At 39.4% G+C, this 14679-nt stretch overlaps 1 protein-coding gene across 2 annotated transcripts in view; it reads right to left on the bottom strand.

Annotated features, from left to right (window-relative positions):
* Positions 1 to 10681: 10681 nt before the first annotated feature.
* The window catches only part of DNAJC6 (DnaJ heat shock protein family (Hsp40) member C6), a 158020-nt gene continuing 154022 nt past the window's right edge, over positions 10682 to 14679 (bottom strand). Inside the window, exons 19-20 of one of the 2 annotated variants that reach the window (XM_068538000.1) lie at positions 13994 to 14170; positions 10682 to 12447 (exon numbers count right to left, since the gene is read on the bottom strand). In XM_068538000.1, coding sequence (XP_068394101.1) covers positions 12346 to 12447; positions 13994 to 14170 — 279 coding nt within the window. In that variant the 3' untranslated portion in view covers positions 10682 to 12345. The remainder of the gene's footprint in view (positions 12448 to 13993; positions 14171 to 14679) is intronic. The other variant, XM_068538001.1, reaches the window with a different exon arrangement.

Raw genomic sequence — 14679 nt, 5'->3', positions numbered from 1 at the left:
TTGAGTCTGAGGCTTTCATGAACCTTTAAATAAATAGCTATTATTTTTATCCTTGGGGCCTCAAGGTCTGTAGGTAACCAAGGCCAGTTTAGACTTCACAGGGCCATTTCGTACTTTTCTCACAGAAACGGAGAGTTGTCTTGGTGGATACAATCTGCAAGAGACGTTAAATACCATCTGGTCGAAGCGCTTCATTTTACCTTTACGGAAAGAGGCTCAGAAGGGATAGGACTTGCCTGCTTCACACAGCTCTTTGGAGAAGGTTGGATTATGGGCCACTTATCTCTTATTCTAGCTGAGAAGCCGTCCACCTTATGGTGCGGCTCCGCTTCTATTGCTTTTTCTTAATTTTAATTTTGAAAGATAAAGGGGTTCGTGGGAATCCAGGTTCCCCTGACTGTATAAGTACAAATTCTCACCACCACCACCTTTCAGGATCCCTGCTCGGTTCCCTTCCCTTTTTCAAAACTGTACACTGAGCATATTATTGTCTCAACACAACGTTTAATTACTTGTGAGTTCATTTTTCTAACTCCTCCCATTTCTCCTCATAGATGGAAAGTACACTTATTAAAAACTGTGTTGCTCTGATGGTTGCCAGAGGAGAGGGGCGTGTGAAGTGGGGAAAACAGGTGAAGGGGATTAAGAGGTACAGATTTCCAGTTAGAAAATAGGTTAAGTCATGGGGATGTAGTATACAGCATAGGGAATATAGTCAATAACACTGTACTTTGTATAGTGACAGATGGTAGCTAGACTTATGGTGATCATTACTATGTTGTACACCTGAAATTAATACAATATTGTAAGTCAATTATACTTCAATTTAAAAAATTAAAAAAAAAACTTTATCACACACCCATGTATATACCACCAAGACTTAGAAATACAATATTACATATAGTTGAAGACTCCTGTCATCCCCTCTCAATTCTATTCCACTCCTACCCTCTAAAGAGGTAACTATTCTTAATTTATTTATAATTCCCATACATACTTCTATCCTTTTATAATATAAATGTATAAAAAATTGTCTTGCACATGATTACATTTTGTATAGATGGCATCATACATGCTTCTATAATTTGTTTTTTCCCTCAACACTGTTTTTGAGATATATTGATAGTGATACAGAAAACTCTAGTTAATTCATTTAAGTGCTGTGTAACATTCCATTAAATGACTATACCAGAAAAAAAAACAAACAAACAAAACTGTGTTGCTAATCCCTGGCTCACTGCAGAGCTTGCAGATCCAGAATTACACTGCATTCTTTACTTTGTAGCCTGCAATCTATTCAGGGTCATTGAGAACTTCTCTTTCCCTATGTTGAGGTAAAGCACTCAGGGGAAAGTGCCTACCACCCAAACCCTGGAAGCCTGGGTTTTTGCTCCCGTACTGAAGTGCAAAGCTGCACTCATGAGGAAGACTCTCCTTAACTGATGATTTTCCATGGGGTCAAATCTCCCATTTCCCCTTCCATTCCCAATCACCCAGAAGGTGTCTAGAAAGCCATATGTAAGGGTTTGCCGAAGCCTTCCATGTCAGCCTGAGGCCAGTCCCATGGAAGGGAAATGAGTTTGGAGAAAAGTGACATTACTTCAGAGGCACAGCTTGGTTTGAGTACTGCCTTGGACTTAGCAGTAAGAAACTGGAAGATAGTGAGAAGCAAAAAGATAAGGAGTTTGTCCCAGGGTAATGTCTGGAATCAGAAAAATGCAGAGACGTTATTTGTCTCCAACAACTTTTCTGCCCATACCAGCTGTCCTTTCCAGTTTACAAAGCACTTAAAAGAGAAAGCCGTCTTGCCAGAGGCTTTAACCATCTCCTGAGAAAATCTGCTTTCCTCTTGCCAAGTGTTCACTGAAAAACTGTTCATCTACTTACCCATTCTATGTTTCCTCAACAATAAAAGAGGGGCCTTTATAGAGGGGGATTGGTTCGAGATGGCGGAATAGAAGGATGTGTGCTCTCTCCCTCTTGTGAGAGCACCAGAATCACAACTAACTGCTGAACAATTATTGACAGGAAGACACTGGAACTTACCAAAAAAGATACCCCACATCCAAAGACAAAGAGAAGCCACAATGAGACGGTAGGAGGGGCACAATCACAATAAAATCAAGTCCCATAACCGCTGGGTGGGTGACCCACAAACTGGAGAACAATGACACCACAGAAATCCACCCACTGGAGTGAAGGTTCTGAGCCCCACGTCAGGCTTCTTAACCTGGGGGTCTGGCAACGGGAGGAGGAATTCCAAGAGAATCAGACTTTGAAGGCCAGCGGGATTTGATTGCAGGACTTCGACAGGACTGAGAGAAAAAGAGACTCCACTCTTGGAGGGCACACACAAAGTAGTGTGCGCATCAGGACTCAGGGAAGGAGCAGTGATCCCATAGAAGACTGAACCAGACCCACTTGCTAGTGTTGGAGGGTCTCCTGCAGAGGTGGGGGGCAGCTGTGGCTCACTGCGGGGACACAGACACTGGCAGCAGAAGTTCTGGGACATACTCCTTGGTGTGAGCCCTCCCGGAGTCCGCCATAAACCCCATCAAAGAGCCTTAGTCTCCAGTGCTGGCTTGCCTCAAGCCAAACAAAGGGAGAGAACTCAGCCCCACCCATCAGCAGACAAGCAGATTAAAGTTTTACTGAGCTCTGCCCACCAGACCAACACCCAGCTCTACCCACCACCAGTCCTTCCCATCAGGAAGCTTGCAAGAGCCTCTTAGATAGCCTCAGAGGGCAGATAGCAGAAGCAACAACTACAATCCTGCAGCCTATGGAACAAAAACCACATTCACAGAAAGATAGACAAAATGAAAGGGCAGAGGACTATGTACCAGATGAAGGAACAAGATAAAACCCCAGAAAAACAACTAAATGAAGTGGAGTTAGGCAACGTTCCAGAAAAAAGAATTCAGAATAACGATAGTGAAGATGATCCAGGACGTCGGAAAAATAATGGAGGCAAAGATTGAGAAGATGCAAGAAATGTTTAACAATGACCTAGAAGAATTAAAGAACAAACAGAGATGAACAATACAATAAATGAAATGAAAAATACACTAGAAGGAATCAATAGCAGAATAACTGAGGCACAAGAACAGATAAGTGACCTGGAAGACAGAATGGTGGAAATCACTGCTGCAGAAGAGAATAAAGAAAAGAAATGAAGACAGCCTAAGAGACCTCTGGGACAATATTAAATGCACCGACATTCACATTATAGGGGTCCCAGAAGGAGAAGAGAGAGAGAAAGGACCCAAGAAAATATTTGAAAAGATTATAGTCAAAAACTTCCCTAACACGGGAAAGGAAATAGCCACCCAAGTCCAGGAAGCGCAGACTGCCAAGCAGGATAAACCCAAGGAGAAAAACGCTGAGACACATAGTAATCAAACTGACAAAAATTAAAGACAAAGAAAAATTATTAAAAGCAACAAGGGAAAAATGACAAATAATATATAAGGGAACTCCCATAAGGTTAACAGCTGATTTCTCAGCAGAAAATCTACAAGCCAGAAGGGTGTGGCACGATATACTTAAAGTGATGAAAGGGAAGAACCTACAACAAAGATTACCCAGCAAGGATCTCATTCAGATTCAACAGAGAAATCCAAAGTTTTACAGACAAGCAAAAGCTAAGAGAATTCAGCACCACCAAACCAGCTCTACAACAAATGCTAAAGGAACTTCTCAGTGGGAACACAAGAGAAGAAAAGGACCTACAAAAACAAACCCAAAACAATTAAGAAAATGGTAATAGGAACATACATATTGATAATTATCTTAAATGTGAATGGATTAAATGCTCCAACCAAAAGACACAGGCTCACTGAATGGATACAAAAACAAGACCCATATATATGCTGTCTACAAGAGACCCACTTAAGACCTAGGGACACACACAGACTGAAAGTGAGGGGATGGAAAAAGATACTCCATGCATATGGACATCAAAAGAAAGCTGGAGTAGCAATACTCAGATAAAATAGACTTTAAAATAAGGAATGTTACAAGAGACAAGAAAGGACACTACATAATAATCAAGGGATCAATCCAAGAAGAAGATATAACAATTATAAATATATATACACCCAACATAGGAGCACCTCAATACATAAGGCTACTGCTAACAGCTATAAAAGAGGAAATCGACAGTAACACAATAATAGTGGGGGAGTTTAACACCTCACTTACACCAATGGCCAGATCATCCAGACAGAAAATTAATAAGGAACCACAAGCTTTAAATGACACCACAGACCAGATTTAATTGATAGTTATAGGACATTCCATCCAAAAACAGCAGATTACACTTTTTTCTCAAGTGCGCACAGAACATTCTCCAGGATAGATCACATCGTGGGTCACTAACCAAGCCTTGGTAAATATAAGAAAATTGAAATCATATCAAGCATGTTTTCCAACCACAACACTATAGAGATTAGAAATCAATTACAGGGAAAAAAACGTAAAAAAACCAAACACATGGAGGCTAAACAATATGTTACTAAATAACCAAGAGATCACTGAAGAAGTCAAAGAGGAAATTTAAAAATACCTAGAGACAAAAGACAATGAAAAGACAACAATCCAAAACCTATGGGATGCAGCAAAAGCAACTCTAAGAGGGAAGTTTATAGCAATACAATCCTAACTCAAAAAACAAGAAAAATCTCAAATAAACAATCTAACCTTACACCTAAAGGAACTAGAGAAAGAAGAACAAACAAAACCCAAAGTTAGTAGAAGGAAAGAAATCATAAAGATCAGAGTAGAAATAAATGAAACAGAAACAAAGGAAACAATAGCAAAGATCAATAAAATTAAAGCTGGTTCTTTGAGAAGATAAACAAAATTGATAACCCTTTAGCCAGACTCATCAAGAATAAGAGGGAGAACACTCAAATCAATAAAATTAGAAATGAAAAAGGAGAAGTTACAACAGACACTGCAGAAATACAAAGCATCCTAAGAGACTAGTACAAGCAACTCTATGCCAATAAAATGGACAACCTGGAAGAAATGGACAAATTCTTAGAAAGGTATAACCTTCCAAGACTGAACCAGGAAGAAACAGAAAATATGAACAGACCAATCACAAGAAATGAAATTGAAACTGTGATTAAAAATCTTCCAGCAAACAAAAGTCCAGGACTAGATGGCTTCACAGGTGAATTCTATCAAACATTTAGAGAAGAGCTAACACCCATCCTTCTCAAACTCTTCCAAAAAATTGCAGAGGAAGGAACACTCCCAAACTCATTCTATGAGGCCACCATCACCCTGATACCAAAACCAAAGATACTACAAAAAAAGAAAATTACAGACCAATATCACTGATGAATAGAGATGCAAAAATCCTCACTACTAGTGAACAGAATCCAACAACACATTAAAAGGATCATACACCACGATCAAGTAAGATTTATCCCAAGGATGCAAGGATTCTTCAATATACACAAATCAATCAATGTGATACACCATATTAACAAACTGAAGGAGAAAAACCTTATGATCATCTCAATAGATGCAGAAAAAGCTTTTGACAAAATTCAACATCCGTTTATGATAAAAACTCTCCAGAAAGTGGGCATAGAGGGAACCTACCTCAACACAATAAAGGCCACATATGAAAAACCCACAGCAAACATCATTCTCAATGGGGAAGAACTGAAAGCATTTCCTCTAAGATCAGGAACAAGACAAGGATGTCCACTCTCGCCACTGTTATTCAATATAGTTTGGGAAGTCCTAGCCATAGCAATCAGAGAAGAAAAAGAAATAAAAGGAATACAAATTGGAAAAGAAGTAAAACTCTCACTGTTTGCAGATGACATGATACTATACATAGAGGATCCTAAAGATGCCACCAGAAAACCACTAGAGCTAATCAGTGAATTTGCTAAAGGTGCAGGATACAAAATCTCTTGCATTCCTATACACTAACAACAAAAGATCAGCAAGAGAAATTAAGGAAACAATCCCATTCACCACTGCAACAAAAAGAATAAAATACCTAGGAATAAACCTACCTAAGGAGGTAAATGACCTGTACTCAGCAAACTATAAGACACTGATGAAAGAAATCAAAGATGACACAAACGGGGTTCCCTGGTGGCGCAGTGGTTGAGAATCCACCTGCCAGTTCAGGGAACACGGGTTTGATCCCTGGTCCAGGAAGATCCCACATGCCGCGGAGCAACTAAGCCCGTGTGCAACAACTACTGAGCCTGTGTGCTCTAGAACCCGTGAGCCACAACTACTGAGCCCACATGCTGCAACTACTGAAGCACACGCGCCTAGAGCCCGTGCTCTGCAGCAAGAGAAGCCACCGCAATGAGAAGCCCGCGCACTGCAATGAAGAATAACCCCCACTTGCCGCAATTAGAGAAAGCCTGCGCGCAGCAACGAAGACCCAACACAGCCAAAATAAATAAATAAAATTAATTAATTAATTTAAAAAAAAAGATGACACAAACAGATGGAAAGATATACAGTGTTCTTGGATTGGAAGAATCAATACTGTGAAAATGACTAAACTACCCAAAGCAATCTACAGATTCAATGCAATCCCTATCAAATTACCAATGGCATTTTTTACAGAACTAGAACAAAAAATCTTAAAATCTGTATGGAGACACAAAAGACGCCGAATAGCCAAAGCAATCTTGAGGGAAAAAAACAGAGCTGGGGGAATCAGGCTCCCTGACTTCAGACTATACTACAAAAAGCTACAGTAATCAAGACAATACGGTACTGGCACAAAAACAGAAATACAGATCATGGAACAGGACAGAGAGCCCAGACATAAACCCATGCACACATGGTCAACTAATCTATGACAAAGGAGGCAAGGATATACAATGGAGAAAAGACAGTTTCTTCAATAAGTGGTGCTGGGAAAACTGGACAGCTACATGTAAAAGAATGAAATTAGAACACTCCCTAACACCATACACAAAAATAAACTCAAAATGGATTAGAGACGTAAATGTAAGACCAGGCACTATAAAACTCTTAGAGGAAAACAGAGGAAGAACACTCTTTGACATAATCACAGCAAGATCTTTTTTGACCCACCTCCTAGAGTAATGGAAATAAAAACATAAATAAAGCAAATGGGACCTAATGAAACTTAAAAGCTTTTGCACAGCAAAGGAAACTATAAACAAGATGAAAAGACAACCCTCAGAATGGGAGAAAATATTTGCAAATGAATCAACGGACAAAGGATTAATCTCCAAAATATATAAACAGCTCATGCAGCTCAATATTAAAAAAACAAACAACGCAATCAAAAAATGGGCAGAAGACGTTAATAGACATCTCTCCAAAGAAGACATACAGATGGCCAAGAAGCACATGAAAAGCTGCTCAACATCACTAATTATTAGAGAAATGCAAATCAAAACTACAATGAGGTATCACCTCACACTAGTTAGAATGGCCATTATCAGAAAATCTACAAACAACAAACGCTGGAGTAGGTGTGGAGAAAAGGGAACCCTCTTGCACTGTTGGTGGGAATGTAAATTGATACAGCCACTATGGAGAACAGTATGGAAGTTCCTTAAAAAACTAAAAATAGAATTACCATATGACCCAGCCATCATCCCACTACTGGGCATATACCCAGAGAAAACCATAATTCAAAAAGACACATGCACCCCAGTGTTCATTACAACACTACTTACAATAGCCAGGTCATGGAAGCAACCTAAATGCCCATCGACAGACGGATGGATAAAGAAGAAATGGTACATATATACAATGGAATATTACTTAGCCATAAAAAGGAACGAAATTGGGTCATTTGTAGAGAAGTGGATGGACCTAGAGACTGTCATACAGAGTGAAGTCAGAAAGAGGAAAACAAATATCGTATATTAACACATATATGTGGAATCGAGAAAAATGGTACAGATGAACTGGTTTGTAAGGCAGAAATAGAGACACAGATATAGAGAACAGATGTATGGACACAAAGGGGGTAAGTGGGGTGGGGGGGGTGGGATGAATTGGGAGACTGGGATTGACATATATACATTAATATGTATAAAATAGAAAACTAAAAAGAACCTGCTGTATAAAAATAATTAAAATTCAAAAAATAAATAAATAAATAAAGTAACTTTCACATACACACAAAAAAAAACCCCAGAAAGTAAGACTTTAGAAGCTGAACCCTATCCCCAACTTGCCATCAGTTGTGTTACTTAGAAGTATATCCATGTCCTCTGTCACACTGTCCAGGACTACACAGGACTTCTTGGATAAATTTTTATATTCTCTCCTTGCATTCAATTCTCTCACACTATGAACTAGGTTTTATTATCTCCACTTTACAGATGGGAAAACTGAAGCTCAGATAGTAACTAGTTGAGATCAAGCCCTAAACAGTTTAAATATGAAGTCAGACAGTCAGCACTTGAACTGTACTCCATAGTAGATCTTATGCACTAAGAAGGCAGGAACTGCCATAGTAATTACAAATAACATCCCTTAATGTTTAACAGGGCAATCAAATTCATTTATTAGTTTGATCTTCCCTTACACATCTACTAATATCTTGCATACAGTATACACAAAATATTGGTTGAATTCACAAATATTAATAAAGTTCACCGTATATAGTATCATCTTTCCCTATCCTACAGAAAAGATCTAACCTCAACCTCAGCTCTGGGTAAACCTCTCTGTGCTTCCATTTCCTGAGCTAGGATTTACAAAACATGCCTCTCAGAAATTTTTGCAAATTAAATGAGAAAATGAATATATATAACAGCACCTAGGGTAGTGCATTCAAGATAGAGGCAGTGGCATCCTATCTGCACTGGGGTGGCTCTCAAGTCAGTGCTTAAGTTAAACGCAAGTTCGATGCAGCACTATTGTAATCAGTCAGTGTTCATTTTCCTTCCTCAATCTTAACCACCACTTTTTTACACATAGCCACTCCCTTTACAGAACCTACAATGTAAGTCTGCCATTTTATGCAGACAGATCTCTGTCAGCCCAGGGAGATAGAAAAAAGGGCTAAGGCACATTTTACTTCTGGTTGCCTTTTCCCACGCATGTTATCCCCTCCCTACCACCTGAGGTTTCAGTGTAATTCCAGCCCCAGTACCGACCTGCAGTGATACTTTGTTTTATCGACTATCAGTAACAATAACAATAGCTACTATTTAGTGAGTACCTACCCACTTGATTACGGACAGTTTATATACACAATCCCTAATTCCTCCATTGCAGGGTTGCTAGAATTGTCTCTGTTTTACAAGCAATAAAATTAAGATTTAGCGAGTTTAAGCAATTTGCCCAATATAACAGTCCTTAAGTGGAAAAACCAGGATTCAAACCCAGTCTTTTGGTCTCAAACCAACACTGTACCATTATGCTGAAACACCATGGTTTATGTATAGAACAACCAAAACCTGTCTACTTGACCTAAATTCCCCAATAGATGTTTCCAGCAGGGAAACTGTCCTGTTGCTGCGATAACTGGTTCTGGAATTCAACTTGCATGTTCATTCCTTATACAATAAGTGTTTCATCAGCATCATTAGGGTCTAACTTGAACGTTCTTCCAGACAGAGACACAACACTGATAGTTCAAATGCTTTTGATCTGCAACATCTGCTTCCAAATGAACATGCTGCTTCTCTTCTTAAACACTTTAAACGATCTGTTTTCTATGACAAAGTCTCAGACTCCCAGGATCAATCCCTTTGCCTCAGGACACAAATGCATTAATATCCTAGCTAGAACACCAGGATTTCTATGCTGATTCTTTTTGAAACATAGCATTCATGCAGCATGATAAAAAGTGTGTCTGTGTATGGGGGCAAGGGTGGCAACGGGGGTGGTTAAAGTATAAACCAAGAAATCCTGTCAGATCATGTTTTGGTGCAAATGTATTATATGCTTTTCATATTCTTTCTCCATAACTTTTCTTAAAAGTGAATCAGAAGGTATAATTCAAGCTTGTCATCATATTCCCATGAGCGCAAAAATAACTTATATTTCTAAAAATATTTTTGAGCCTTTTAATATACATTACAAATATTTTAGACCAATCACATTTTGTTGGTGTAACATATTTACAAAACAAAAAATATATTACAATAAATATGAACGAAACAGTGAATCTGATCAACAACGAGCTCTGTCACAACCAGATATTTCAAAGGAATGCGAAAACCTGTTGGTCTGCATATGTTAAGAGTTTTGAGATGAATAGGGGTCCAGAACTATAATGTATCCGGAAAAGAGATAGGGAACATCCCAAATTTAAGTTAGGTAAGATTCTTTCTCATTGCTAATTACATAATGTTTAATGATGTTTTAAACTGTGAATATTGATGAATTATCCAAACATGATACAAAGCTAATATAGTTCTATCATTTCAAAATGTATGTGACATTCACATAATATCCTTTTAATTATTATCATTATATACTGTAGTTCACACAATATCTACAAATGTGAATGAGAAAAAAGTCACAGCAACATGTCTCACATTCCAGTTTTAAATAAGACAAGCACATACTGCATCAAACATTATTTTATAATATGTTAATAAATAACACCTAGTTTTTTATGGTTACTTTGAACAGTTTACAGCTGTATATTTAAAAAGATAACATTTTAGGTGAGTTTCACATTGTCAGCAAAAGGTAAAATAAATAATGAATCTTTATAACAAAAAAAGAAAGAAAGAAAGGAAAGGAAAGGAAGAAAGAAAGAAAGGAAGGAAGGGAGGGAGGAAGGAAGGAAGGAAGAAAAGGAGAAAGAGAGAAGAGAAAGAACGAGAGAGTTGTATACAGAACATAAAGTATTTTTGACATGCTGCTTTTCTGGTACAGTCTGCCACAAGAAAATGAAAATAGAAACAAAAAAATGATTGTCTTTTAAAAACAAGTTTTGAAAGCTTTTTACCATACTGAGCACGAACCTTTTAAGACTAGCATGGAGATCTTTTTTGCCATCTGCTTTGCATATATATCCTCTGCACACTGTGTGTGTGCACACCCAAAGAGATCTACTAAAGTCACAGGATAATAACAACTGCTTGCCCCTTAAGATGAGAAACAGCCAAAACACTGAACTGAAATCCAACCAGTCTGATGTCTGCAAAGGTTTCAGTCTTGCTTTACTTTCACAGATGTCCCCGTGTGACTGTTGTTCCTGTGGACCCCCAGCAACTTTTCAAACAGTAAACCCCACTGTAATAATCCAAGGGGTCCAATTTCATCAGGTGGGAAAAGGAACCTGGTTCCTCAAAAAGCCAGTCCTGACAAGCCATCGGACTCAGTCTGAAGGGAGCTCGGCTCTCTCGCTGCAACTGCCCCTGTCTGGTTACTAGTGGTTAGTGTTGTCGTCTATTCTCTTCCCACAGCTACTCACAAACCCGGAGGACAAGGGGGTCCATACTACACATGCTTCCTGATCGACTGTGAATGCGCCAAACTGCTTCACAACCTGCTCCCAGCAAAGAGCATTTTCTCTGCTAAGCAAAAGGAAGAGCATTAAACCTAATGGCAAAATTAGAAGTTTCTTTCCAATCAGGTTGTTGTTATGGTATCAAGACTTTTTCTTCAAGCATCCAGTTTTCTAAAGGGAAAAGAAGGTAGCAGCCCAACTTTCTGACCAGGAATACAGATTTCTACACTCTCAGAGTCCCTATTTTTCTTTAGCCAGCATTTTCACGAAATTTTAGCTTATCCAGGAAGTGTTGGTAGTAATCACTGGATTATAATATAATCACTTCCCACGTAATTCAGGTTCTTTTACATCTGTTAGTCCTCTTGACCAAAAGAAGTATACAGTATTACGCTAGAGACCATAGTAAATTTCCACTGAAAAAGATACTTGGTGCTTGTGTTCCTGGAGTCTATGCAAAGCCATTGCTCAAATTATATCTTTCCAAGAAAATATGAAAACCATTTAAGTCCACCAGGTAATCTTATTATTATAACTTTGGCTCATCATCCTATCCTCGGACACTGAGATGGGTGCTATGCCTTTGGTGGCCTCTATTTTCCATTCCCCCACAAAACGCTGAGTAGGCTCCCCAAAGGGCAGGCTGGAATGCTGTAAAACTCTGCAAGCTCATCTGACTAAAAGTTCCTCTCCTGCTTTGGACCTTTTATGGTGGGGATCTGAGGAAACAAACATCCACATTCCTTATCAATGAGGAATTAATTTACGAGTAACTTAACAGTTAAGTACTGGATACACGTTGCTGGAGTTTTTTGGTTCACCTGTGAAAACCTCAGAACTGTGACACACACTAAGCATTAGCACAGGTCTGCAGCAGAGATGGAAAAGCTCATAAATTAATACAAGGGCTTTTGGCCTTGATTTTCAAATTCAGACCAGGCATCATTGAGCTCCATGAAAATCATCTTTGCATATTGTTCATAAGGTTGCCCAGTAGCCTATAGAAAAAAAAAAAAACAACACACACATTAGATACCACAGACCAAAGTTTTATTTCTATTAAACTTTTCACTGCTAATATGTGGGCTCTAAGGAATTGAAATGTTTTTCTATTAGGCCATTTCTCTTTTTACAGCCCCATCTACATGCCCCTAATTACTATGACCTCCCCAGAAAGCCCTCCCCCTGGGGATTCACATATGGTAGTAGTGATCAGTCACTGAGTAGGTAATAGAGAAGTTACTGGGCAGCACAAAATGTATCTCCATTCTCCAGAATTATCTACCACATGACAAAGGTTCATGACTGCCTATCTCCAATTGATTGGCTACATTTTGAAAAACCCATTTCCCCATTTTTTTTTTTTTATAAACTTATTTATTTATTTTTGGCTGCGTTGGGTCTTTGTTGCTGCACGTGGGCTTTCTCTAGTTGCAGCGAGCGGGGCTACTCTTCCTTGCAGTGCTCAGGCTTCTCATTGCGGTGGCTTCTCTTGTTGTGGTTGTGGAGCACGGGCTCTAGGTGCACGGGCTTCAGTAGTTGCGGCACATGGGCTCAGTAGTTGTGGCTCACGGGCTCTAGAGCGCAGGCTCAGTAGCTGTGGCTCACGGGCTTAGTTGCTCCACGGCATATGGGATCTTCCCAGATCAGGGATCGAACCCGTGTCCCCTGCATTGGCAGGTGGATTCTTAACCACTGCACCACCAGGGAAGTCCCCATTTTCCCATTTCTAAAAAAAGTTCTTGGAGACCCATAACATAGGCATACAGTTTGTGAATTTTTCTGGGCTGTTTCCCTTTCTCTTTGATTCATTGAAACACATGATTTCTTTACTACTATTCAGATTAGTCACAAAAAGTGTGGAGAGATGAAAATCAAATATATCAAATTCAAGTATGTGTTCCCAAGCAGGACTTCAGTCACAGCCTCACATCATAGGACTGGTATAGTCAGTCCATAAGACAGCAAGGGACCCAATTCTGTCAGGGAGGTTTCTGTGTATTATGTTGATCTCAACTGGGCCATCCAGTAGTTGAAGTTTCTGACAATGTGCAGCACGTATATGTGTACGTACTTCAATGAAAACATAAACTGGCATAATCAATATAGTGAAGTGTTTAGTTCCATTTTGAATATTTTGTTAATTCTCACCAAGTTTGCCAACTACGTTCTAAAGCTTTTTCACTGTATAATCCTGGCTATATATCCTGCTGTATCTCTACAGGAGAACATTTTCCTGTCCAGCTCTTAGCCCACCCATAAGTCAAGACACAGTTTGTATCTGTTCCCTGAAAATTAGTTAGTGGTGAACCTCACACCTAAGGAAAGCCCCCATTCCATTATTTGTAATATATTATTTGATTCCTTTTCTTCTGTTTCATAAAGCATAACTATTTGTTTAAATACCTTTTTTGAGCCCATGGGATTTATTTTATCATATAAATGGTCTAAGCAACAAGTTGAAAGTATGATGCTTTGACGCATACTTGTAAACTAACGACGGGAGGACCAGACAAGCGGTGGGGGAGAGCAAGTTGTACTCACTTTATCTGGGTGCACCACCAGCACAGCCTTCCTGTACACCTTCTTCACCTGCTCTGGTGTGACCAGGTCTGCCATGCCAACTGGTTTCCACTTAGTCTCCCCAGCCCATAGCATGGTGTGCATCGTGGACAGAAGTGCTCTGATATTTCTCTCTTTGCCTTCAATCCATTCCAGAATCTGTAAACACAGGGGCAGTTAAGAGATTCAAATGCTTTCGAGTCCAGAGGGTCTCCACTGTGACTCTGGAAACCCCTCCTGCTCCAGCAACATCGAGTACCTGCATACTCCAACCCTCCCTCTACCTGCTTTTCTTCCTCCACTCCCTACCTCGTCTTTCTGGTTAACTCTTCATCATCCTTCAACAGCCTGCTCAGGAATTTCATACTGCTCTGCCTTTGAGAGTCTGAATACCTTCCTTCTTCTCTGGCTCCCCCTGAGTTAATTACTCACTCCTAAAGCATAAACTCCATGAGTGCACACACCATGTCTGTCTGGGTCCCTGCTATCTGCTCCGTCTAGTATAGTGACACAGAGACACTAAAAAAAAAAAATCCCTTGGAAAAAAGAACAAATTTCTCCAGGCTAACTTTTAAACATGCTTCTGTCATAATATGTGTGACACGTTATTGTAATCATGTGTTTGTCTTTCCCTGCCATTAAGCAGACCTGTTTCAGGAAAGGTAGTG

Source organism: Eschrichtius robustus, chromosome 3 (genome assembly GCF_028021215.1).
Source record: "Eschrichtius robustus isolate mEscRob2 chromosome 3, mEscRob2.pri, whole genome shotgun sequence".
NCBI classification, from domain to species: domain Eukaryota; kingdom Metazoa; phylum Chordata; class Mammalia; order Artiodactyla; family Eschrichtiidae; genus Eschrichtius; species Eschrichtius robustus.
The sequence above is the reverse complement of the archived record's forward strand: the minus strand, read 5'-3'. Positions and strand labels throughout refer to the sequence as shown.